Source organism: Lepidochelys kempii, chromosome 8 (assembly GCF_965140265.1).
Source record: "Lepidochelys kempii isolate rLepKem1 chromosome 8, rLepKem1.hap2, whole genome shotgun sequence".
In the NCBI taxonomy this organism is placed as follows: Eukaryota; Metazoa; Chordata; order Testudines; family Cheloniidae; genus Lepidochelys; species Lepidochelys kempii.
In genome coordinates, this window is record NC_133263.1 from 85054257 (window position 1) to 85081221 (window position 26965).

General features: G+C 41.6%; 1 protein-coding gene across 3 annotated transcripts in view; it reads left to right on the forward strand.

Annotated features, from left to right (window-relative positions):
• The first annotated feature begins 12625 nt into the window (after nt 1-12625).
• ERICH3 (glutamate rich 3) overlaps nt 12626-26965 on the forward strand; it is a 64831-nt gene continuing 50491 nt past the window's right edge. For all 3 annotated transcript variants that reach the window (XM_073357329.1, XM_073357330.1, XM_073357331.1), the window contains exon 1: nt 12626-13381. In XM_073357329.1, the coding sequence (XP_073213430.1) occupies nt 12786-13381 (596 nt within the window). In that variant the 5' untranslated portion in view covers nt 12626-12785. The remainder of the gene's footprint in view (nt 13382-26965) is intronic.

A 26965-nucleotide genomic window follows, 5' to 3' on the forward strand; every position in this document is an offset into this window, starting at 1 on the left:
TACCAGCACAGAACTTCTCTTTTGGTAAAACTTTCATGAGAAATGGGACTTGTTTCAGGACATGTGATAAATGGGAAATGTGGTTTATACGTTATCATGTCTTGTCTGGCAATATTCCCTAAACTAGATTTGAATCAGCTAATTTTATCTTTGTATCCCTTTTATGCCACTTGTGTTGTGCGATTATAAGATATTTCACATTGAAGTGACTTTCTGTTTTGATTATAGCTTGTATTTTTATGTGCAAGCATAAGTTTCAGCTTATCATAGATAACTTATCTACATTCAATTTGCATAATCATTTCATATAATTATTAACCTTGTGAAAAGTCATGTTGTAGGTTAATAAGTTTAGATTTTATTTGGATTAAGTGTGTGTGTTGTTCATGTCCTGCTCTTAAAAAACATAAGGTTAAAGGACTTAAATTTCTTACGGCTATGGTAGATTTAATGCATTTTAAGCGATTTCTTTTACAATATGCACTGTTAGATATGTTGGGCACTATTGGGTCATTAAAGCAATTAGTTGAGTTCACTGCATTCATTGTGCAATAGTTCTAATGCCTGGGAAAAGGATAAAGAGTCTTTTTAGAGTTAATGATTTCTGACTAATATTTCAATGCTTCTTTTTGGAAATGCTTGGAGGAGGATAGCTGGAGGTTCCAGGTCACGTTCCTCAAAGGTATAGTATGTCACTTCCCCCATTTTGCACCCTATGTGTTGTTCTAGAATGCTGTGCAGATGCCCAAAGGAACAGAAGGCTGCTCATTCCACTTTGCTTTCAACTGCAATGAGGAGCTTCTGCTGTACTCAGTCTGAATTGGAAGGTGTAAGAGAAATTACCACTTACATGTTTATAGCTACATAAGTAATGTGGATGAATAATTGGCTAGTGCTAAAAGTTGCTGATTATTGTTCCCATTCATTTAGTCAGAAGTTGGAGTCTATAATTCCACATTTTAGGAAATCCCTGGGTAAGGAAATACTTCTGGTCTGATTAACATACTGACTAGCAAATAAGAGCAGCAGTTGATACATGTGAAAGTGGTGAAGGCCATTGCTGGAGGTGACATTCTGGTCACCCGCAATTTTGAGTCTTTGGCCTTATAGCAGGAAATTCAATTTCCTTACACAGTGTTAAGGCCTTTGAACATTTAGGGCTACTTTTATTTAAATGGCCTCTGTTTTTCTGTTCATACTTCAGGATCACAAATGACAGCAGGTGCCAAAGATGGTATTTCATCTACAGATCTATTACAAACTCTCTCATTTTCACTTGCAAATAATTGTGGGTGCAAAATAGAGGCTGAGTTGATGCCTATTAAAAAGTTAGCATTTGGGGCCAAATTTTCAAAGAAGATTCACCCCAGCCTTTAAATCTGCGCCAGCAAGATTCACATGCAGAATTGTTTGCGTGTGCAGCCTGGATTTATGTGTGCAAACAGAATAGCTAAATGTGGGTTGTCTATGCAAGCCATTCTGAATGCAAATGTACAAGTGTCTTTTCAAAATATGGTCCTCTGGGTATATTATGTGATAGCTAGACATGGGTCTTATAAAATCTATATATCAACACTCCGGCTTGCTTTTCTACCAAACAATTACCATTCAACTAAACAGCTTTCAAGTACAGAAAGAAGCGGGAAAGCAATCAATCTTGTTTCTTAATGGTCCTTCCCCAAATAATTTTAGGAGATTTGTAATGTGTTAGCCACTTCAAAAATTCTCACAAATTTATTTGTAAATAAGCACTCACAAATATGTCAGCAAGTGTCTCTCTCAAGACTAAATATTGCCATATGGTACAAAAAGGAGTTAACCCTCTCACTATCACTATGAAGTTGGTAAATATGAGTAAACAGACATGTCGTCAGAACTGGGATTCGAAACAGGATTTTCTGGCTTTTATGAAAAACTAGAAAATATAAATTATAAAACATTTTAAAATATAAATGGATGTGGTTTTGAGGACAGTTGCTGACATATTGTAAGTGGGTGTGTCTACATGTTTACGCATTCTTGGAGTCAGTAACATGACTGGATTCATTTGTGAAAGCGGTATTACAGACTATTAAACAGGTTTCAGAGTAGCAGCCGTGTTAGTCTGTATCCGCAAAAAGAAAAGGAGTACTTGTGGCACTTTAGAGACTAACCAATTTATTTGAGCATAAGCTTTTGTGAGCTACAGCTCACTTCATTGGATGCATCAAGTGGAAAATATAGTAGGGGGATTTTATATACACAGAGAACATGAAACAATGGGTGTTACCATACAGACGGTAAAGAGAGTGATCAGATAAGGTGAACTATTACCAGCAGGAAAGAAAAAAAACCTTTTGTAGTGATAATCAAGGTGGGCCATTTCCAGCAGTTGACAAGAACATGTGAGGAACAGTGGGCGGGAAATAAACATGGGGGAATATTTTTACTTTCTGTAATGACATATCCACTCCCAGTCTTCATTCAAGCCTAATTTAATGGTGTCCAGTTTGCAAACTAATTCCAATGAAGCAGTCTCTCGTTGGAGTCTGTTTTTGAAGGTTTTTTGTTGTAATATTGCGACTTCTAGGTCTATAATCGAGTGACCAGAGAGATTGAAGTGTTTTCCAACTGGTTGTTGATTGTTATAATTCTTGACGTCTGATTTGTGTCCATTTATTCTTTTACGTAGAGGCTGTCCGGTTTGGCCAATGTACATGGCAGAGGGGCATTGCTGGCACATAATGGCATAGATCACATTGGTAGATGTGCAGGTGAATGAGCCTCTGATAGTATGGCTGATGTGATTAGGCCCTATGGTGGTTTCTCCTGAATAAATATATGGATAGAGTTGGCAACGGGCTTTGTTGCAAGTATAGGTTCCTGGGTTAGTGTTTTTGTTGTGTGGTTGTTGGTGAGTATTTGCTTCAGGTTGGGGGGCTGTCTGTAAGCAAGGACTGGCCTGTCTCCAAGATCTCTGAGAGTTATAGGTCATCCTTCAGGATAGGTTGTAGATCCTTGATGATGTGCTGGAGAGGTTTTAGTTGGGGGCTGAAGGTGACGGCTAGTGGCGTTCTGTTATTTCCTTTGTTGGGCCTGTCCTGTAGTAGGTAACTTCTGGGTCCTCTTCTGGCTCTGTCAATGTGTTTCTTCGCTTCAGCAGGTGGGTATTGTAGTTGTAATTGATAGAGATCTTGTAGTTGTTTGTCTCTGTCTGAGGGGTTGGAGCAAATGCGGTTGTATTGTAGAGCTTGGCTGTAGACAATGGATGGTGTGGTGTGTCCTGGATGAAAGCTGGAGGCATGTAGTTAGGAATAGCGGTCAGTAGGTTTCCAGTATTGGGTGGTGTTTATGTGACCATCATTTATTAGCACTGTAGTGTCCAGGAAGTGGATCTTTTGTGTGGACTGGTCCACGCTGAGGTTGATGGTGGGATGGAAATAGTTGAAATGGTGGAATTCTTCCAGGGCTTCTTTTCCATGGGTCCAGATGATGAAGATGTCATCAATGTAGCGCAAGTAGAGTAGGAGCATTAGGGGACGAGAGCTGAGGAAGCGTTGTTCTAAGTCAGCCATAAAAATGTTGGCATACTGTGGGGCCATGTGGGTACCCATAGATGTGCCACTGATTTGAAGTTATACATTGTCCCCAAATGTGAAATAGTTATGGGTGAGGACAAAGTCACAAAGTTCAGCCACCAGGTTTGCCGTGATATTATCAGGGATACTGTTCTGGACGGCTTGTAGTCCATCTTTATGTGGAAAGTTGGTGTAGAGGGCTTCTACATCCATAGTGTCCAGGATGGTGTTTTCAGGAAGATCACCGATGGATTGTAGTTTCCTCAGGAAGTCAGTGGTGTCTCGAAGATAGCTGGGAGTGCTGGTAGCGCAGGGCCTGAGGAGAGAGTTTACATAGCCAGACAATCCTGCTGTCAAGGTGCCAATGCCTGAGATAATGGGGCGTCCAGGATTTCCAGGTTTATGGATCTTGGGTAGCAGATAGAATACCCCTGCTTGGGGTTCTAGAGGTGTGTCTGTGTGGATTTGCTCTTGTGATTTTTCAGGGAGGTTCTTGAGCAGATGGTGTAGTTTCTTTTGGTAACCCTCAGTGGGATCAGAGGGTAATGGCTAGTAGAATGTGGTGTTATTTTGACCTATTCATGATGACAACATTACCTCCTTTGTCAGCCTTTTTGATTATGATGTCAGAGTTGTTTCTGAGGCTGTGGATGGCATTGTGTTCTGCACGGCTGAGGTTATGGGGCAAGTGGTGCTGCTTTTAAACGTTATCTTCTCATTGCAGTTGAGAGCTGCTTAGTATGGTGGTTATTCTTTGGTGAAAATCTATATGAATCAAATGACTCTCATACCTTAATGAGATTCCAAATTAAACTGAGTTTCTCTTACATTTTAGGATCAGATTTATGTTCAGGATGCATATGACTCTTCCCACCTGCTACCCGCTACTCCTTTAAAAGAGTTCATTGTAACTGTTCCAGTTGCCTATTTGTTCTCTGATGTTCTTGACTGTATCAGTTTGTTACCTTCAGTCATACTGGATTTTTTTATTATACTGTAGTGCAACTTTGAATGTATTCAATTCACATTTTACTCTTGAAAGAGGCATTGTCTATTATCATTGGCAGGATGGAGCATGTAATAAGTGAAACATCAAGCATAAGTGAGAAAAATGGTAGCAGCAGTATACATAGATAGCAAGAGCACAAATGTGTCTTTCAACCTACTGGTCCCCCATATATCAGTGACACTTATTTTTGACATCTTCTGTTAATTTGAAAACTTGCCTCTGGCAAGAGGACAAGGAAGCAATAGCATAGTGAGATGAATGAAAATACCCAGCTGTAATAAGTGAGGTGCACAATAATTATAAGCTGTGAGAACAAAGGGGTTTAGTATGGAAGATCTGCTTCTTGGGATCCTAATGATCAGAGCTCTTTCTGCAGCTTTGGTAGGGAAACTGTTTCCTTTAGATTGGACAGAGCACTGAAAATGGCACTTAGTAAATGGTGCCGTTGTGTGAATGCACTTCAATTGGTAACTTTTAGTCCTTGTTTGGATGAGAGAGTCCAGTAAGAGATGCACAGGAGTTCCTGGTTCCCATTAGACCAGGTTTGTCTGTTATAATCAGACCCTTCTAGCTATCATAAGACTTTTTGATTTTGCCTTGATTCTGAAAGTGTTGTATTAGCTTTGATCTTTTCTGACCCCTTACTATAGCCAGGGGCGGCTCTACCAAGTTTGCCGCCCCAAGCAGTCGCTGCCCAATTGCTGCCGCCGCAAGAGCGGCGGAGCTGCTGCCTAATTGCTGCCGCCCCTGGAAGAGCACCCAAAAGCCACCACGGGACATAGACTGCCTCCCCATTCTCAATGCCGCCCCAAGCACCTGCCTGGAAAGCTGGTGCCTGGAGCCGGCCCTGACTATAGTTTTGTTTCTTATTTTTAAATATTCCTGATACTAGCTTTTTCCCCCATTCTGCCCTCACCAATGCCATCCTAATCAAACAAAATGGATTACATGGATGAAAGGTGCATTAATTACCCATGCTATCTCATTTGCTTCCTGACACCACTGTATTGAGCTAACTTTGAGTCTTATAAGATCAATGTACTGCAGTATGTTCCTGTCCATCAGTTGTGGCTGCTGTTAACATTATTTCAGGGTTTCTCGCCAGCAGGTGTCATACTAGTTCTACCACTTTTGATATAGTTCATGCTTCACACTCGCCATTGTTTGAAAGGGAAGAATAACAATAAATTAGACAGGGTTTGAAGAAACATAACCTTTTAATTATTTTGCCCCTTGCTTAATGAACCACACAAATAAGAGGGAAAGTTTTAATGTTAAAAACAAATTGAGTGTGATGAACAAAAAAGAGCTCAACATAGCACTGAAAATAAAGGAGAGAGGGAGGGAGGGAGGAAGCCAGCCTGCAACAGAAAGGAAGAACGTTCTCATAGGATGGGACTGAAGCTCAGGAGATCTGGGTTCTAATCCTGGCTCTGTCATCGACTCCTGCTTGTCCTTGGGCAAGCTGCTTCACTTCTTCAGCTGTAAACTGAGGAGAATAAATTAATTCCCTAGGTCACCAGGTTATTGTGAAGATAAATCCATTAATGTCTATGTGGGTCTTGGATATTATGGAGACTATCAAATCCTATACATAAAAAGAAATTGAGCATTATACCATAAAGACATTGTATATGTGCTGTTCCAGAACATTCCCAACTACAGAGTTTTAATACATGCCAGATGGGAAGAACAAACCCAAAAGAATCTTCCTCCTACAAAGTTGGTTCAGTTACTGGACTTTTTCACTTGTACTCCAAGGAGTGGTTTGAGCATGTAAAGTTTTCCCCACAGATTACTGAGCAGACACAAGCTGTGGACATATTTGGGAAACCACTGGGGTTTAAAAAACATGGGGTCTAATCCAGCAAGCTACTGAGGGCACATCTGCACAGCGAGCCTCCCAACCCAGGTTGACAGAAGTGGGCTAGTGGGGCTTGCGACTGTGCTCTAAAAATAGCGGTATAGACAGACGGTGCTTTGAAATTATGATTCGGGCTGGAGCGCCGTCTCTGGAGTCCACCTCCCCGCCCCCCACCCTAGGCTTCAGAGCCTGGGCTCCAGCCTGAGCCACAACTTTAAACATAGCTGTATAGACAGCACTTTGGAGTGCTCATGTGAGCTCTGTTAGCCCAAGTCTGCTCACTTGGGCTGGGAGGCTCTCTCCAAACTGCTGTTAGCTGTACCCTATGTGCGTTCAACTCCCATTCAGCATGTCGCGGGATCTGGCCATGGATGCATGGTGTATGGTTCTCATGCGCTTGGTTGCAGTGTACACAACTAGCCTCTCTCTTTAGTTTTATCCCGGTCTTGCAACCTTTTTTTTTTACTTCCTTTCTTAGGTTGCTTTTTATAATGGGTACACAAAATCTGTTTTGCACTCTTTGTTAACTCTTTGAACCTTTTAGATGGTGAAAGTCACCTTTTCATTTTTTTCCCCTGACAAACACAGCAGGAGAACATATATCTAAGACCACCATCTCAAAGTGGGTTTGTTATTGTCTTGACTGCTGCTCAGAGGTCATGTAAAAGACTGTAAGAGCAATGTCAGCCAGTTTGGGGCTTTGTTTTAGGTTCTCAACAGATCTTCAAGGTTCCAGCCTGTATGGAGCTTGTGATGTATTTTTATGCAACGCCACTACTGCCAGACACTAATAAGAGAAGCTGTGTTTTAAGATAAGGCTTACTTTCAATTTTATCCCCATTCCAATGGTTTCTATATTTTAGGATGTCTGTTACTTCTCTCTTATTCTGTTGCCTAGCTAAAACTTTTGTAGAAAATTATTACTATTAAAAAGGTTATTGTAGCGTCACAGGTCTTCAGTTGCTCCAGTTCCCCGCCCCCATACACTGCTCACTTACTCCATTTTGTTTACTGTGTATGGTCAGGAACCTGTGCGAAATCTCTGTTTAAAAGCAGATGAATTGCTTATCCCAGTGTTCAGAGTAGCAGCCATGTTAGTCTGTATTCGCAAAAAGAAAAGGTACTCCTTTTCTTTTTGCTTATCCCAGTGTATCCTTTCCTTGCTCTTGAAAGTAACCTCCATAGAACAACTGTTACTCACCCATTTTCTCTAAAGAACTCGGATGTCTTTTGTTTCTTTTCAAGGCTAAAGTATCTGAGAATGAATACAAAGGGCTTAATTCAATCTAAGACTGGTGTGCCCAACACATGTGTAACTCCACTGACTTCAGGAGTTGCTCCTGATTTAAACCAATGTGAGAGCTAAATCAGTCCTGCAATATGAAGCTGAATCCTGAGGCATTCACTGTAAAACTTGTGAATCATGGTTGCCAGCTCCCTTCAGGTTGAATAGGACAAAGTTGAAGAGTCCAGGTTTTTGTTACTGGTTAACGTGGACAACAAAGAAATTCCTTGTATGGTTTTTGATAGATGACTAGAATGGCATGAGGAATTAGTAGGGGGAAGGTATACGTTTACTTCTGATAAAATATGTAAACATGTTAACAAATTAGGTGTTTGCTTCAGGCTCCTGGTACAGTTTGGGCAATCCTGACTTCAGGCCTTTGTCCATAAATCAACTAACAGATGAGTAATGGTTAAGAGAAGGCATGTGTTAGAAAATGGCATTAGAAAATTGTGAGTTCATATTGGTCAGCAGTAATATCTCCTGACATAAAGCTCCACATCACAACAGACTATTGGTGTGAACGTCAAACTATGCAAACACATCTCTGCCTGCCTGAGCTCTGATATGCCCATCGCTGAGGTAGTGAGTCAACAATACTAAGAAGAAAAGGAGTACTTGTGGCACCTTAGAGACTAACCAATTTATTTGAGCATAAGCTTTTGTGAGCTACAGCTCACTTCATCGGATGAAGTTGCATCCGATGAAGTGAGCTGAGCTGTAGCTCACGAAAGCTTATGCTCAAATAAATTGGTTAGTCTCTAAGGTGCCACAAGTACTCCTTTTCTTTTTGTGAATACAGACTAACACAGCTGTTACTCTGAAACCTAACAATTAGGAAAGATGTACTCCAGTGAGGATTCTCTGAAGACATTAAACACATGCACTGTTGCTGATACTAAGCTGAATTCTGTCTAGGTCCAGGTAGGTAGCCACAACCTTCTCTGGGAGGCTTTTATTTAGTACACTTTTATTTTTTGATCCCTTGCTGTCTTCTGTGTTAAAAAGTTCCTTGGCACCTCATCCTCATGTCATATAAAATAAATGAATATATAACATACAAAGCAGTTTCCAGTTTATTTTTTCCTGACTTTTGATGTGACTGAAAAATTAATGAAAAAAAGATAAAATATAGTCTGACTTATGTCTTCTCTTCCCCTAGGCTTGTGTTTTCAGGCTTTTCACCATCTGGTCCCCTACCTCCATCAGCAGAGCTACATTGTGGCTTTTCTATGGTAAATAGCTTGATATATTACTCTTATTTTAGGTGCAGATCACTAGGGTGGTACAGGCATATTTCTCCTGATCCAGTTGTTTTGAGGCAAAAATTGCAGTATGCCAGCCTAACTGCCAGAGTAGCCCTGCCAAAAGCTGCTTCCCAGATGGCGCTCTCAGAAGTGAAATATAATGATCATGTTATAAAAGCGAAGCTGTTGCTTGGACTATGGCTTCTTGTTGCAGCCGCAATTGCACGGAGCCAAGATTGCACATCCACAAGACAGGACAGCCTTAAGTTAAGCACTCATGATGAAGGAAGGGTGAGGGTCAGTTGTGGGGGTAATGGCGGTGAAATAAACATGGTTGTACTTTATTTTTGATCTGATAGTCTTCATCCTGGTGTTTCCCTCTCCTACTGTGGAGCCAGTGGGCATACAGAAACTGTACCAATTTAACAAAATCTGTTTCTAAATCAAATTAGTTAAATTTGTGCAACGGTCTTCTATGGACACAATCATTTTAACAGTGAATGAAATTAATTTTAGCTTAATTTAGTCTTTACCAAATATTCCCATTGACTTCAAAGGGATTTGGATGAGGCCCTTAAAAGAGTGCAAACATACACTAAAAGATGAGGAGAAAGCATGCAGCAGCGGCTTCACTGCAAATATAGCTGATGTTAAGGAAGTTTGGGTGTAGGTTGGTGGATGTTAGAAAAGCCAAGGCACAAAACGAGATTAAACTGGCTAGAGACATAAAGGGTTAAAAAAAACAAAACAAAACAAAACAAAACCCTACAAATATATTAGAAGCAAGAGGAAGATCAAGGATAGGGTAGGCCTGTTACTCAGTGTGGTGGGGGAGGCGGGAGGAAACTAACAGAAAATGTGGAAATGGCAGAAGTGCTAAATGACTTTGTTTCAGTTTTCACCAAAAGAGTTAGTAGCAATTGGCTGTCTAACACAGTGAATGCCAGTGAAAAGGCGAATCAGAGGCTAAAATAGGAAATAAGTTAAAAATTACTTAGACAAGTTAGGTGTTTTCAAGTCACAAGAGCCCCACTTTCCTCAGATCCCAATGAGGAATACACTAAGAAACTGCACCATCTACTCAGGACACTCCCTGCACTAACACAGGAACAATCAACATACCCTTAGAGCCCTGACCAGGGCTATTGTATCTACTACCCAAGATCCACAAAGCCTGAAATCCTGGATGCCCCATCATCTCGGTCATTGGCACTCTCACTGAAGGACTGTCCGGATATGTGGACTTTCTACTCAGACCCTAAGCTGATGGTGTCAAATTTCCACTACATGCATCTGACGAAGTGGGTATTCACCCACAAAAGCTTATGCTCCAATACGTCTGTTAGTCTATAAGGTGCTATAGGACTCTGCCGCTTTTACAGATCCAGCCTAACAGGCTACCACTCTGATATAAGAGCCCCATCAAATACCTAGAATACTCAAGAAGCTGACTGAGGAGATACATGAGCCAATAGTGCTTATCTTCAAAAAGTCACGGAAGATGGGAGAGATTCTAGAGGACCAGAAAAGAACAAATGTAGTGCCAATTTATAAAAGGAAATACAGGTAACCCGGGAAATACAGACCAATCATCTTAACTTCATTATGCCAAAAGATAATGGAGCAAATAATTATGCAATCAGTGTGCAATCACCTAGAAGATAATAAGGTGATAAGTAACAGTCAGCATGGATTTGTCAAGAATAAATCATGTCAAACCAATCTGATAGCTTTCTTTGACAGGATAACAAGCCTCATGGGCAGGGGAAGCAGTAGATGTTGTATATCTTGACTTTAGTAAGGCTTTTGATACTATCTCACGTGACCTCATAAACAATCTAGGGAAATACAATCTAGATGGAGCTTCTATAAGGTGGGTGTATAACTGGTTGGAAAACCGTTCCCCGAGAGTAGTTATCAGTGGTTCACAATCAAGCTGGAAGGGCATATTGAGGAGGGTCCCACAGCAATCAGTTCTGGGTCTGGTTCTGTTCAATATATTCATCAGTGATTTAGATAATGGCATAGAGAGTATACCTATAAAGTTTGTGGACAATACCAAGCTGGGAGAGGTTGCAAGTGCTTTGGAGGATAGGATCAAAATTCAAAATGATCTGGACAAACTGGATAAATGGTCTGAAGTAAATAAGATGAAATTCTATAAGGACAAATGCAAATTACTCCACTTAGGAAGGGACAATTAGCTGCACACATACAAAATGGGAAATGACTGCCTAGGAAGGAGCCTGAAAGGGATCTGGGGGTCCTAGTGAATCACAAGCTAAATATGAGTCAACACTTTTGCAAAAAGAGTGATCATTCTTGGATGTATTAGCAGGAGTGCTGTAAGCAAGACACAAGAAGTAATTCTTCCACTCTACTCAATGCTGATTAAGCCTCAACTGAAGTATTGTATCCAATTCTGGGTGCCACATTTCAGGAAAGATGTGGACAAAGTGGAGAAAGTCCAGAGAAGAACAACAAAAATGATTAAAGGTCTAGAAAACATGACCTCAGAGGGAAGATTGAAAAAAATTGGGTTTGTTTCGTGTGGAGAAGACTGAGTGGGGACATAACAGGTTTTAAGTACATAAAAGGTTGTTACAAGGAGGAGGGAGAAAAATTGTTCTCATTCTCTGAGGCTAGGACAAAACACAATGGGCTTAAATTGCAGCAAGGGCAATTTAGGTTGGGCATTAAGAAAAACTTCCTAACTGTCCAGATAGCTAACCACTGGAATAAATTGCTAGGGAGCTTGTGAAGATGGAGATTCAAGAGCAGGTTAGACAAATGCCTCTCAGGGATGGTTTAATTCTTAGTCCTGCCTTAGTGCAGGGGACTAGACTAGATGGCCTCTTGAGGTCCATTCCAGACCTATGATTCTATGTTGCAAGGTTGTGTGGATTTGGTAGGGCACTATGGGATTGGGGTGAGAGGCTACCAGACCTACTCTCTCCTTTGCTCCAGTGCATTCTAATTCTATTGCTAGTCCAGAGAATCAGAGACTTCTAGGCTACTCGTAGTAGGGTATTTATGGAGACAGCACAGAGACCTAATGTGACCCAATATTTGTATGGATTAAGTCTATGATCTAGCAAGGCTCTTATGCACAATTTTAAGCATGTGAGTAGTCCCATGTGCTTAAAGTTAAGCAAGTGCGGAAGAGTATTGCTGTATCAGCACCTTAGATTCTCTGACATATCTGGTTTGAAGCAGGATTTCCATTGACTCTATCAATTCAGGTAAGCAAGATACTTTAATGGAGATTAGATTGTAGTGCCTGCCAAATGACATCTAGGCTCTTGTCCACCTACTTAAGAGCCTCTGCTATCAATTCAGTGGGGGGCAGAGAGCTGCACCTAATGTATATAGATCAGAATGTGTTGCCTATCATGGGAAATCATAGAAGGTGTAGCCCCCAAAGAAGAGGTCCCAGTACCTCCTGTCAGCTCGCTCTGTTTACTCTGTGGTGCCTGATCATTTTGGTTAAAGAAAAATCCTAAATAGCTGGAATTGTACAGAACCAGGCACCTCCAACCGCCTTCCTTAAAACCTGAGAGCTACCTCCCCATCCTCATTTACTGCTGTCTGGCTGCCTCCCCTTCCCGACGGTCTGACCCTTGCTGAGCATTATGACTCGCGTGATCTGTAGGACACAGAGAACTCCCAATGATGCCCATGACGTGTGAACGCCTGAGGGCCAGGACTGCCTCATCTTATATGACTGGAAAGCTTTATACCAAGGGCGGGCAGTACAAATCAGTACTAATAGCCCAGCTGACTGCTTGGATCAAGAGGAGGTGCCGCCCCGGTGAAGGTCAAAATGATCAAGGAGTCACACTTAGGACAGAGCCCATGTTACTCCTCTGCATTTATTGCCCGCCCGGTGTTTGAGCTCTGCCGGGCACCGTGCTGTGAAATCCGGGGCGCTGGAGCCATTTTTGCCAGCCGCAGTATCTCAACGCTTCCGCCAATGGTCCCTGGCGGCCGCTCAAAGAGGAGAGAGAGCCCTGGGTCTGTGCGTGCCCGGGTCCGGTTACGGGAGCCTGGGGAACCCGCCTGCAACACAGCACGAGTGGCAGCCCGGCGGGGCCCTGGGAGAGAGGAGAGCCATTGGGCTAAGCTCGCCTTTCTGCCCGCCCCCTCCAAAGCATCACCACGTGGTCCTCCCCTAGCAACCGGAGGGGATGTCTTGGTACAGGCAGAAGGCTCGGCAAGCGGAGGCCGGAGGGGTGTTGGCTGGGTTGGGGTGTTTGCGTTAGGGAGGTGTGAGGCGCAGCTGACCGCACTCTCTAGCGTGAGCGGTGACAGCTGCCTCCTCCTAAGCACCCGGCCAGTAGCACAGCGATCTGCAGCTCACTTTACATTTCCTGCACGGTCCAAAAGGCATCCTGCAAAAATGAGTCACCCTCACCCTGGGTAAGTGAGAACTGAAGTTTCCAGCTATGAAGCCAGGGGGTTGGGCCAGCTGTGCCTCCACTGGCTGGGGAAGCCGAAGGTGGCAGGTTAATTAACGAAGAAGGGTTGTGGGCCGATGCTCAATGGAAGGAAAACGGTTTTCAAGCACACCAATGTACCTTTCCGATTATTCTTTGCTGAAGATTCTGAAGCCCTTTATGTTTTAAGATGTAATTTGCTTTTAAATAAAGAATTCTCACAAGCAGTGGCCGTCTCAGGCATCAGACCCTCAGTCACAGGAGTTGGTGGCCGCAGGATAATGTCTGCATGGAAAATTAGAATTAGAAAAAAGTGCTAGTTGGGAGAGCCAGGGCTAACCTATTGCACCCATTCTCCTGGAGTGCTGCAGTGAGAAGGAGAGTGGGATAATTTAATATTAAAAAGCTGGATCGACACTAGGGCTTCTATATCTTTGTTCTTTAGGTTTACTTGTTTGAACAGAGATTTTGACTCTCTTGGGGTCTCTTATTGTTGCTTAACCATTGCTACCTCTTACTAAAGAACAACTGCAGTCCTTAATAGAAAAGGAGAGGAAAAAAAAAAAAAAGACCCAAACCAATAATAGGAATCCAGTATTCTCAAATTCCCTTCTGTGTTACACAGTGGAATGTACCTTAGGTTAGTTCCCCACACCCCCCAACTCTGGGTAACATCAGAAATACAAATAGTAGGCAGCTACATCATAACTTATTTTACAAATAATTTAAATATGCTCTTTCCTTCTAATAGTATCTGTTATACATTTTAAAGAGTTGAACAGCCTAGTTAAAATCAGTTGATGTTCCTCATGTTTGAAATAAGACTCTAATCTTTGTTTATGGTTATTTGGCTTTCTAATTAATTTTATGGGAATAATGGAATAAAATTCAGTGAAGCAAACAACCTGAAAGAATTTAGGGCCTGATCTTGCATTCAGATTTAGACAAAACTCCCAATAACTTTAGTGGTTAATAATATATACACAGCACTCTATCCTGCAATAATCTATGCAATTGAATAAGTTAACTCAGGAGTGCAGGCATCATTGAAGTCAAGGAGACTGCTCACATGAATTAAAATTACTCTGCTTTATAAACCTTTGTAGAACTAAGCCCTTACCTGGCATTTCTATCTAGAGCTCATGCATAGTTTCAAAGCTCTTTGCAAAGGTGGGTAAGTATTCCTATTTTATGTACGGGGAAAAAGATACACGGAGAGGTTAATGCCAATGTTGTCGAAAGCATCCCCTATTTTGGGTCCCTCAGTTTTTGGGTGTGCAGCTTGAGACACCTAGGCCTGATTTTGAAGATACACACAGCTCCTGTTGAAATCAATGGGAGCTGCAGGTATTCTGGACCTCTGCAAATCAGGCCCTATTTGTTGAAGTGACTTGCTCAAGATCTCAGTGCAAATTAATAGCAGAGCTGGCATTAGAACCCAGATTGCTGAATTCCCATTCCTGTACCTGTCCACTGGACCTGCTGTAAAAGGTGTAACTAGAACATGTTTTTAAATTACCACCAAACTCTTTGAAAACATTTGTATCCTGTATTTATGAATCTGTGGTTTGTACAGTTGATAGGCTATAAGCAAAAATGTCTGAAACCCCCTTGTTTTTGGAGGGTTGTGTGGCATGAGTTATTGCACAAGGGATTCTTGTTATTACAACCGGTGTCTATTGTAATTAGGGCTACAGACAAATGAATGACTCAGTCATGGCTGTCTTAATATATTTCTCAAAATACTTGTGAAATAGTCTGATTAGACTGGCTATTCATCTGTTTGGTGAAAACAGTGAACATTACAGCACTGAATAATTAAGATTAGTGACTATAATTTAGGGAAAATATACTTAATAAATGAAGGCATTTTCAACAAGAACAATATGAATGGAAAAATCTTTAATGTATTCTGTCATTATCAAAACCACAACTCCTTAATGAAACAGGGCTGCATTATGAAATTTCAAAAGCTAGTATTCAAATATTTATATGTAAAGCTTATTTAGTAAGTAAGGGTCTGATCCACAGCCAGCTAAAGTCAGTGGAAAGGCTCCAATGGATATCAGTGGGCTTTGTATCAGATCTGAAGACCTTGCCTTGCGCTTGCAAACATTTAAGTAGGGTACGTAAATTTACTCATGTGAGTAGTCACACTGATTTCACATTGACTCCATGGAGTTATCATGTGAATAAAGGTATGCATGTTTTTAAGTATTTGCAGGATTGGGGCAAAGTGATTAACCACCTGCCTGTTGACTTCAGTGGGTTTTGGATCAGCAAACCAACATGTTACAGCCAGTGTTTAAAGTGGTCTTTAAAAAGTGTGTGTGTGGGGTGGGATGTCTATCATTTCCTGCAAAAGTAAAAAGCAACATCACATCTGTTCTGCTTCTCCAGCCCCCACATTAATTCTACGCCCCTCCCTCAAGCCTCCCCTCTGCTCCTCCCACAGCTCCTAATGTTCTTTACTCTCCTCTCTTGGTGTGAGTGGGGTGTAGCAGGGTCTCCTCTCCCTCTGCCCAGGCCTGGTGTAGCAGAGTGGGAGGAGCAAACCTATTGCTTACAACAGGGGCGGCCAGCCCATAGCTCCGGAGCCACATGTGGCTCTTCAGAAGTTAATATGCGGTTCCTTGGATAGGCGCTGACTCCGGGGCTGGAGCTACATGCGCTAACTTTCCAATGTGCTGGGGGGTGCTCACTGCTCAACCCCTGGCTCTGCCACAGGCCCCACCCCCACTCTACCCCTTTCTGCCCCCTCCGCTGAGCCTACAGTGCCCTCACTCCTCGCTCCCCCACCCACGAAACAGCTGATCAGGAGGTGCAGGAAGGGAGGGGGAAGTGCTGATCGGGGGGCTGCTGTTGGGTGGGAGGCACTGGAAGCGGGGTGGGGGAGCTGATGTGAGGTCTGCTGACCTATTACTGTTGCTCTTTGGCAATGTACCTTGGTAAATTCTGGCTCCTTCTCAGGTTCAGGTTGGCCACCCCTGGCTTACAGGAAGGGAGAAGCTGCTGGACTCTTTCTGCTGTCTCCTCCAACTCCCCCACCTGTGAGAACAGCTTTGCCTACTGAGGAGAGCAGGAGACAGCACTACCTGCAACAGCACTGGTTGGCTGCTCTTCCCCACAAGATAGGACAACGGGGAAAGAAGCAAGTCACAAGGGTTTTACTCCCCAGGCAGGGATGAAATGTATACCCCTCAGCAACGTTGTTCATGATTTTATAGATTTCTATCATATCCCCCCACCCCCATCATTTCTTTGTTCTAAGATGAACAGCCCCAGTCTTTTTAATCTCGCCTTGTATGGAAGCTGTTCCATCCCCTTTTGCATTTTTGTTGCCCTTTTCTGCATCTTTTCCAGTTCTAATATCTCTTTTGAGATGGGGTGATCAGAGCTGCACACAGTAGTCAAGGGGAGGGTGTACCATGGATTTATATAGCAGTGTTATGATTTTTTCTGTCTTATTATCTATCCCTTTCCTAATCATTCTTAACATTGGTAGCTTTTTTGACTGCTGTTGCACATTGAGCGAATATTTTCGGAGATCTATCCACAATGACTCTACGATCTTTGTCTTGAGTGGTAACAGCTAATTTGGACCCCATCATTTTGTGTGTATATTGTTGGAATTATTTTTTTTCCACTGTGCATTACTTCACACTTACCAATATTGAATTTAATCTGCAACTTTGTTGCCCAGTGTAGTGAGATCCCTTTGTAACTCTTCACAATCAGCTTTGGACTTAACTATCTTGTGTAATTTTGTATCATTTGCAAGTGTGGCCATCTCACTGTTTCCCCCTTTTCCAGATCATTTATGACCCTGGTCCTCTGAAGCAGGCTGCTGCTGAGATACTGCCTTAGGGCATTTTGGCTAGGGACAGGTGAAGAGAGAATCTCCCCAGCAAAGCAAAATAACAATTCATCTATGGGGTTTCAGAGTTATTTCACAAGATTCTTTTTCAACAGATGATCCCTTCCCCACCCCAAAAATAGAACCCAACCCCATCTCAATCACTGGTCACATTTCCTTCATGTAGCTTAAGTTCATAAACACCAAATGATATAACCATCTTTAAATATACAACAATATGATCAAGGCAGCTGTTCTGACTCTGGAGTGCCTTGTCCTGGCTCATAGACAGCAAAATCTATTTCTCTGTGTAGGATGAGAGTAGCCCAGCTCTGTGTTGGGTAATAAGGCTCAGCCGCACATGATTATCTCAGATCAGGCAGACACTCCCAGCTGGGACTCTGAAATTCTCTGCTGCTGGGATTTAACATCAGATTTTCCTTCGGCAAAAAAGCAGCCCCCAAAAGCATACCTCTGGTTTGGCAGGGCCTCCTGTGCCAAGGGACATTGCGACTAGGGACATGATGGCTGCAGAGCTTCCTTAGGGGGATGACAAGATTCCATTTCAGGCCTGATTCTACAAAACCTTACTCACTTGAGAAGTCCTGACCTCCCCAAGAAGTAGCTCACAAATCACTTCAGTGGGACTTCTTGTAGGAGTCAGGGCTGTAGGATTTGGCTCTCTTGTGTTGCAGAGTGTTGAGTAAGCTGTTGGTGGCTGATAATTAATGCATAAAGATAACATACTTCTCTTAGATTTCTTCTGTTTGCAAGATAAATAAGAATGGGGAGAGTCCCTGTATATCACCAGCTGGAAATAATGCAAGATTCCATAGCTTATTAAAATTTTTATTAAAGCTGAGAATGCATCTCCATCATGGCTAGAACTGTTTGTTCTCATTATGGTTTAAGTGGAAAAGTGGCAATAAACTGCAATTGTACAATATAAAGCAGGAATTGTAATGCCCAGTGACTCTACCAATCAATAAATAAGGCATTGATGCTCTCTTAGTCTGTTTCTTTGGTGGAATATCACTAACTTAATTACACCATGAACAATTAACGGTGGAGATTTGATTTATAAAAATAACATTAGAGGCCTACACAGACTTTGTTCAGATACACTTATGAATCAATACATATGGTCATAAAATCATTACTACAGAGACAACATTGTTTGTTTGTCTCTGAGCTACAGTACATAATACATTGTAAACTGGTAAACACCAGATATTGCTGAAAAATATCTGGCACTGATGTTGCAAATGAAAACCTTGTAGAGTAGAATATTCCAAGTGAACAATCCCTTAATTCGCTAAATGCTCAGTGGTGTGGTGGTTTAACCAGGCTGTGCTGGGTGGCTGGGTGAAAATGACATGGTTCTATTGAGTACCCCAAGGCAGTAAAAGAAACTTATCTGAAGTCATGTGCAATATGAATGAGCAGCACGTACTCTGGTATTTGAATAATTTAAGTCCCCACTGCCACTGAGAGAATTATTGCAGGGTATTTTGGAGAGCTGCAAACTTTGTTAGCCTGATAAATAATTTTTAAAAAAGGCAAAATTCTGTGTGTTGGTTTTTATACAATGTACTTGTAGCTGTGTCGGTCCCAGGATATTAGAGAGACAAGGTGGGTGTTGGTTTCTAGGCTTTTGTCCAGTCTGAGTATTTGTACTTTATTAATTTATTACTTAATGGAAAGAAGGAGAGATGGCTCCAGTGACAGTAATTCATTTGCTTTAACAGGCTGTTAAGATATTATCCTAGCCGTGTAAATGATACCAAAGTGTGAGTGGTAAGCAAATGAAATGATGCATATCCTGGATGATGTAAGGCCAAGCTGTCTGTTATAGGCATTTTCCCCGGCCTTCAAACAACTTTGCTGGAAATGGAGCATGTTAGCAAATTTCTTGAGTTTACTCTAGGCCAGATTGTGTATGGTCCCTGCACAGGTATACAAAAGTGTGGAGAGGGTATATGATTTTTATGACCATTTTTATTAATTGGAAAGTATATGTGAACAAGGTCTGTGTAGACCTCTAACATTATTTTGATACATCAAATCTTCATGGTTAATTTTTCACAGTGTAATAAAGTTAGTGACATTGCATCAAATAAACAGATCAAGAGAGCATCAATGCCTTATTTATTGATTGCTAGAATCACTGGGAATTTTTTGAAATTTTTGTCTAAACATTTTAAATTTTTTTTTCAAATTCTACAAGCTCTAATTCCTTATAATAAGCAAAATAAAACACTATTTACATTAAATTGTATTTGTACATTGAAAAAGTACAGTAAAGTAGGCCAGGGGTTTTCCATGTTTACTGTCTCTCAGTGACGCCACAGCAAAAAGTTCTTTGTCCTGAGTATTATTCCACGACTGGAAGTTAGTTAACAAGTTAACTCATGATGCATGAGCCAGAAAATAATCCAGCTCAATCTCCTGTTTATATTTTGCAGTGCTAACAAGAATCACAAGTAAAATAAAAGAAAACAAAAAACCCTTGCTCAGCAAAGTGAGCAGAGATGACTCTGAATATGTGCAGATCTCTCCCATGGTACTTCAAATAGGAGGTGCTGGCTGTAGTGCATTTACCCATAATTTCCTTTCTGTTAGGCAGCATCCTCTGTCAGTTATTTGCCTGGCTGCTATTTGCCACTGTACTTCAGTGGTTCTGCAGGCAGATAGGGACAAATTCATAGCTGTGAAGGTTCTTTTCTCAGTGGAGTCACTGAGGTGCTGCCACACAAAGTGGGAGGAAATGGAACTTGGAAATTGCAGGGATAGCGCATGGCCTCTGTGATATGAAGTCCTACTCGTTGGGGCATGTTGCTTTGCAGGGAGCCCCAAGTGATTAGGAGCATGGCCACAAGACCTTCCCTGCACTGATCCTCTGCTGCTTCCTTCCCTGGTTGTGTTGGTTGCATGAGGCCTGAATTGTGGCTACTCTTGGACACAGGATAAAAACCTATATGGATCTTTCTGGAATGGCAAAGCTAAGCCTTCTGTAGTAAATACCTGAAAAATGAATGCAAATATATGGTGGTCTAATTTCCTAGCGTGGATGCCTTAATAGGATATTCATCTCCTGTCTTTCAGCACCCAAATAGGCATTTACACATTAATTGCCTAACTACTGACCTGAATGTTGACATGTGGGATTTGGGCATTCTAATTTGGCCAATAGAGAGATTACAAATCAAAAATAAATACAGAATGAAACAGTGAGACCAATGAACTGGAGAAAAAATAGATATAGCAAGTAACATAGCACATATGAAATAGCAAAGAAAAGGGAACTATTCATAAAATTTCAAGAGGAGATGGGCTTTTGAGCTTTTTAAGTCATAGTAATAACAAGCTAGGTGAATATACTTGTAGCAGAAGACGAGTGATACTGTCTTGTTTGTTGTGTCTCTGTCACAGATTGTTCACTTCTGCTCGATTTTCTGCATCTAACCTATGCACTTTGTCACCCGAAGCTCCTTTATGGAGGACATTTATATGTAGTTTCTTAAATAGCTTGGTCTTTGGGATGTGGCCTTTAAAACATAACAACAGCAAACACACTACCGTCTCCTTCCCCACAATATTTAGGAGTACAGGGACTCAGGAATTGCTATACTAGATCAGATCACTGGGCCATCTCATTCAGTATCCTGTCTCTGACAGTGGCCAATACAAAGGGCTTCACAGGAGGAAATCCTACTGTAGTTTGTCTTGGGAGAACCAAGGGAAACCTGCTTCCAGGGAAAGTTTCAGCCTAACTCCGCAAAGTTAGAGGTTGCCTTATGCCCTGAAGCTAATTAATAACTTGCCATAAAATATTTGTTGGTATCTAAACCTAAGTCTACAGTGGTGCGATATTGTTACTTTATCTTTCATAACTGTTTCCCTGCTTTTTTCCACCACAACCGATAAACGTTTTTCTGAATCATATCTGGATATGATTAGTGAATGAGCTGGAGATAAATAGCACTCCATGGAGTGTCTGGGAGAGGTAACGTGAGAAGACTGCTGCTGGTGCCCTTGTCACAACAATGAATACATTCTGTCTGTGCCATAGGTAGCTTTCAGCACCTGAGAACACAAGCCTAGTCTGAAGTTCAGGTCTTTCAATAAATGGTGTGCCTTTTCATTTAGAGGCTAAGGTCTTACATGGAATACATTCCATTAGAATGATATGCATGCACACAGTCCTTTTGGAGTGCTAACAGGGCCTGATCCAAGGCCTACTGATGTCCCATTTATTTCAGTGGGCTTTGGGGCCAGCCCCTACACAGTGTTAGTATGGCCCACTTCTGCATAGTCGTAAGCTATAGAAACCACCCTTGGCCATGTAACCAGCTCAGTATTTACCAGAGGTTGGATGACTCTCATGAGCAAGGCTTTGTAGAATCAGGCCCATACTCCATACATGTGACTCAAATCTGAATTAAAGTTGATATCTCACCATACTGTATGGGTCAGTTATGTGCTAATTTGTTTTTACAAATCAGACCCTAATTAGGGTAGAAAGCACAGGCTTTGGGTGGGCACTATGGGCCTGATCCCAAGCCTCTTAAAGTCAGCACTTTCAATGGGCTTTGGATCAGGCCCCAAAAGAACATCTCTGCCCCCCGCCCCTCTCCAGTATACAATTGAACTTTGAATTTGAATTCAATATTTCTGAGGAACTGTCTGTTCATAATTAAAAGAAGACTCAAGAACATAACTCTACCAAGAGCTAGGTTTGGTGCATGCCCAGAGATCAGTTGTAATCTAACTTGTTATATGACCCATGAAATACTTAATGGAAGGATATTGGGTTAAGTTTCTCTTCTGTCTTTACTAATATGGTACAGCATTGCCAACTGATTATGTAAATCAATACTTGGCTATAATCCGGCAGTTTCAAATGCAAAGGCAAACAAGGGATAAAGAAAGTAACATAAAACAGTTGCTATAGTACCGGTGTTTAATCTCCATGCATAACATGGTAAACTAAATTGTTTGCTCAAAGTTTAATTTGTCTGGTGTAGGCTACCTGTGAGATTATTGTGAAACCAAAAAATATATTGCACATAAATCTGTTACCTTCCTCATGTTTTTCTTAGGATAATTTTTATTCCCCTATCTCCTTGAGAGCTCTTTTGTATACAGTACTTCACCACTGTGTAATAGAAATGAAGCCTGTGTAAACCAATTGAAAGTTACAGGCAAAAATGTACAGACCAGCTCAGACTGAAACAAACCCAACTATTCAACAGATTACTCATTCATCATGTAACAAAATACCTTGCACATCTTCTGTGTCTTCCATCAGACTGCCAACGTACTACACAGATGTTAATGAACTAATTAGTCTCACCTTTCGCCTCTGTTGAGGTAAATATTGCTAGTCCCATTTTACAGAAGGGGGAATTGAGAAACAAGGGTGCTAAATTTTCATAAATATGTACTAATAGATGCCTCAGTTTTTGGTGCCCAATTGGGACACCTTGGGTTACATTTTCAGAACTTCCGAGCACCTGCAACTCCTGTTGAGTTCCAATGGAGCTGTGAGCACTCAGTACCTTTGACAATCAGCCCCTAGTTATCTCAGACTGGGCACCCAAAAATGGAGGTGCCTACATTTAGTGGAGACTTTCCCAAGGTCAGCCAACATGTCTGGGATAGAGGCAGGCACAGAAGTCCCATTTCTTGGCTCCCTGACCATCCTTCTTGACTTGTCGTTCTTTCAGTTTTTCATTGATTATTAAACAAGAGACACATGCATTTGTTTATTCTGGATGGTCATGTGCATTAAAAAGGATGTTTAATACATAGAAAATAGAGATGGAAGAGAACCACTAGGTTAAATTATCTTGGACAGATTCTGGACCAGAATGGGCCCCCATTGTGCTTCTCTAGGGACATGAAGGGGACTTGAAGTTGCCCCAAATGGGGCTCTATGACACACTGCCCCCAAACCACTTATGTAGGGAATGAGTTGGGGCAGAAGTTAGTGTAGCCCAAGCACTTTGCACTCCATCAATCATGAGCCAGCACAATGGCCTGTAAGGGGCTGTTAGAAGCAAGTGCAGTTTAGAGCAGCAGTCATGAAGCTGCTCGCATTGCACTGGGGCTGAACCATTCCCAGTACAGGAGGAAGAACAGGTGATGCAAAGCCATCTTGCATCTTTTCCTCATGTGTATCAAGTGTAGCTCAGTGCACCTGACGCTTGAGCTCTCCCCTGTTCTGCTATCGTAGTCTTGTTCCCTATAGTACATTTTTAAGCTCTTTGTTGGGCTGTTCTAGTTTTAAATGTCCCAAGTAATGGATTTTCCACCTTTTTCTCTTGGGAGAGTGTGCTAAAGTCTGCTTGGACTTTATTTACTATTCCACACTCTGGAAGGAAAATAATTTTCTGATATTCAGCCTACTTATTCCTTCTGTCATATTTAATCCCATAAGGAATCAATGAGTAAGTGCAGGTTCGGAGTCAGGAAGTCTTGAATTATAATAATGGCTCTGCTGCTGACTCATTGTGTGGCTCTATACAAATCTCTTTGCCTCAGTTTCCCCATCTATAAAATGATTCTCATATCCATTCTTCCTAGGGAAGCTATAATTAATGTTAGTTTAGTATATTAGAACTATCATGTATGCTTATAAATGCTGTGTATTATTACTATCCTGATGCCACTAAGCTTGGTTACACCCTAAATAATTCTCCATTCCTTAGTGCTCACACACTAAAATATGTGTAAAGGTTTATTATGTACACCCTTACCGTTCACTATATGTATTTAGATTGAGCTTTTCATTGGAGTCTAAGTGAGTTAGGAGCCCAATTCCCATTTAAATTCATTGGGATATGGCTATCCAGCTTCCTTGGGTCTTTTAAATATCCCAGTGTTAGCTTCTGTAATCATCTATTGTAATTATTACTAGTTAAAACAAACAAAAGGAAGTACTACTTCACAGAACACAGTCAACCGTTGCCAGGGGATGTTGTGAAGGCCAAAATTATAGCAGTGTTCAATAAAGAATTAGGTATGTTTATGGAGGATAGGTCCATCAATAGTTATTAGCCAAGATGGTCAGGGATGCAACGCCATGCTCTGGTTGTCCTTAGCCTCTGATTGCCAGAAACTGGGAGTGGACAGCAGGGGATGAATCACTCAATGATTTCCTGTTCTGTTCATTCCCTCTGAAGCACCTGGCATTGGCCACTGTCTGAAGACAAGGTACGGGCTTGGACCATTTGTCTGGCCCAATATGGCTGCTCTTATGTTCTTATGTAGTTATTACTTATATTGCAGCAGTATTTAGGAGCTCCAGTCATGGACCAGGGCCCCATTGTGCTAAATGCTGTACAAACACAGAACAAAAACATAGTCTCTGCCCTGAAGAGCTTTCAGTTTAGGTAGCTGGTCTCCTTAAAATCTCAAGGCCACAGTGCAGCACAGGAGAGATGGGATATCTAACTGCTTTTTCCTTGCAAGGTTCATATTGTACTTCAGGGTGGGCTGTTCTTTATCTTGAGCTTTCTAGGCTAGTAGCACTTACATTCTTGAAAGTCTGGTGACAGTCTTTCACCATGTCTTCTTCTGTATTAGTGTTGGCCTCAGATGAGGGTCCTTGCCCAACCTCTTGGGCACGCAACATATTCCTTGACCAAGGAGAGTACAAACCTGATCTTCCAAATATGATAATAAAATTTGATATCAGTTTTTGGAAGGGACAGTGGGAAGGCCCAATATTCCCTTTCATAGTATCTGGTTCTGGTTTAAAATATGTGTCTGCAGTTCTCAGGATGTCCGTACAGCGTCAGGTCCAGATTCTGATTCATGCAGATAGAACAATCATAAGAGATGAGTGTGCACATAATGCACGTTGGCCTTTTGTACCAGCTCTTCAGTGGCTTGTGGAATAAATTGACTTCCTTATTTAGCTGGAGAGTCTCAGCCTTGCAGAGTGGATCTAATGATTTTCTGTAATGGGCTGTAGCTACAGTGGGGGAAGACAGAAGGAGCAATCTCACTATTACCAGCTGCACTTTAAACAGTACAAACAGCTGCCATATAGTGAGTGCAGACTAAAGCATAGTACCATAGCATCATGAGCTAGTAATGTCATGAAATGTGTGAATATGATGCAGTGCAAATTCTTTGCAGATGGATTCAGGCATATTTATATGGGGCATGTAGGACTGTGTGACTTGTTTAAATAATATATTCTAGAAAGAAGCATTGATGTACATTTGAATTTTTTTAAAACAGCTCCTAAAATAGGTGGGACAGATACTAATCCTATTGCCATGAGTTAGTCATCTCATCCCATACAGAGCTTGAGTTCTGCCACTTTTAAGGCCAAATGCAGGACACATTTCTTTTAAACAGGCCTTTCCTCATTAACAAAGTAGCCTGCTGGCTTGGCAACATTTCCTCCTGGGAAACAACCACTTAGCTGAATCCTTGTGGAGAAAGTGTTTTAAAATAAAGAGAAAAGCTGGGCTCTTCTTTTGGACACACACAGCTGTGACCTTTAGTTTAGAAAACTAAATGTCCCAAGTTATGTCTATAGATATTGCAGTAGTGGAAGAATTAGAACTAGAGATGCTGTAGAAAGACAGATGGATTCATAACTACAGAAGAAACACTCAAGAAGAATGCTAAGGTAGAGACATAAGCTAATCAACCATTTTTTGAAAATAAATTTGCATCCTGGACTGACAACTTGTATGTTAATTTTCAAACCAGCACAAATAAAAATGGTCCAAGGTTTGTTATAGAAACAGTATTTATGGATGCCAACGACATGACTCTCCTGGGTAGTGATAATATGGACACTACCTAGAAAGAGGAAAAAGAGGGTGACCTAGAGAAATGTTATACAGAGCAATAGAAAAAGAAGGCAAATCCCTTAACAAGATACACAGAAGCCTGAACATATCTGAAATAAATGGTCGAAATTGGTGGATGCTCTATGTGCCTGATGTTGCAGGAGGAAAAAGAAAGAAAGAGACTCATGTTCTTTATATTTAGTGGGGCTAGAAGTTGCTGTTTCAGTTGTATATATTGAAAGAGGCAGATTCTCTGGTCTGCTAACTCCGTTTTGGGCTACGTAAGTAGCACAAAGAGGACTTAAATCAGCCAGAGAAGGCCCCCTTGTGTATGTGAACCCTGGTTGTATAAAGTGGGCAGAGACTGCATAGCTGCCTTATGCACCATCCCCTTCCAGTGCCAGTCTAAAAGGATGGAGGGTGCATGTTGGAGGTGTGCTGGGGACAAGGTGAGGGGTGCAAGGAAGCAGATTTCTACTCTGCTTGATCTTCCATTCATGCAAATTAGAACTGTGCCTCTGTAACTCTAGCTTGCACCGGGTCCAGACATGTTGGAATTAGAGAGTTGCAACTGGCTCATTGATACCTTCCCGCCCGATCTCGCTGTACTCAAACTCCAAGCAGCCAAATCTGGCCCCAAATTACTTATGTGTGAATGTTCATTGGTGCTATGGGTATGATATTAAGCTACCATAAATCCAATAATTTCTTACTCTGGCAGACCTCTCATGGGAATTTTGTCTGAGCAAGAACTGTGGCCTGGGGTCCACAGTGGAAACAGTCTTTACTGGTTGATATTTTATTTAATGTTGAGCAAACAAAGGGCCTGTGTATCACAGAATGAGTGATTTCTGGAGAAGATCTAAATCTCTCATGGAACAGGGGGATGTTACCT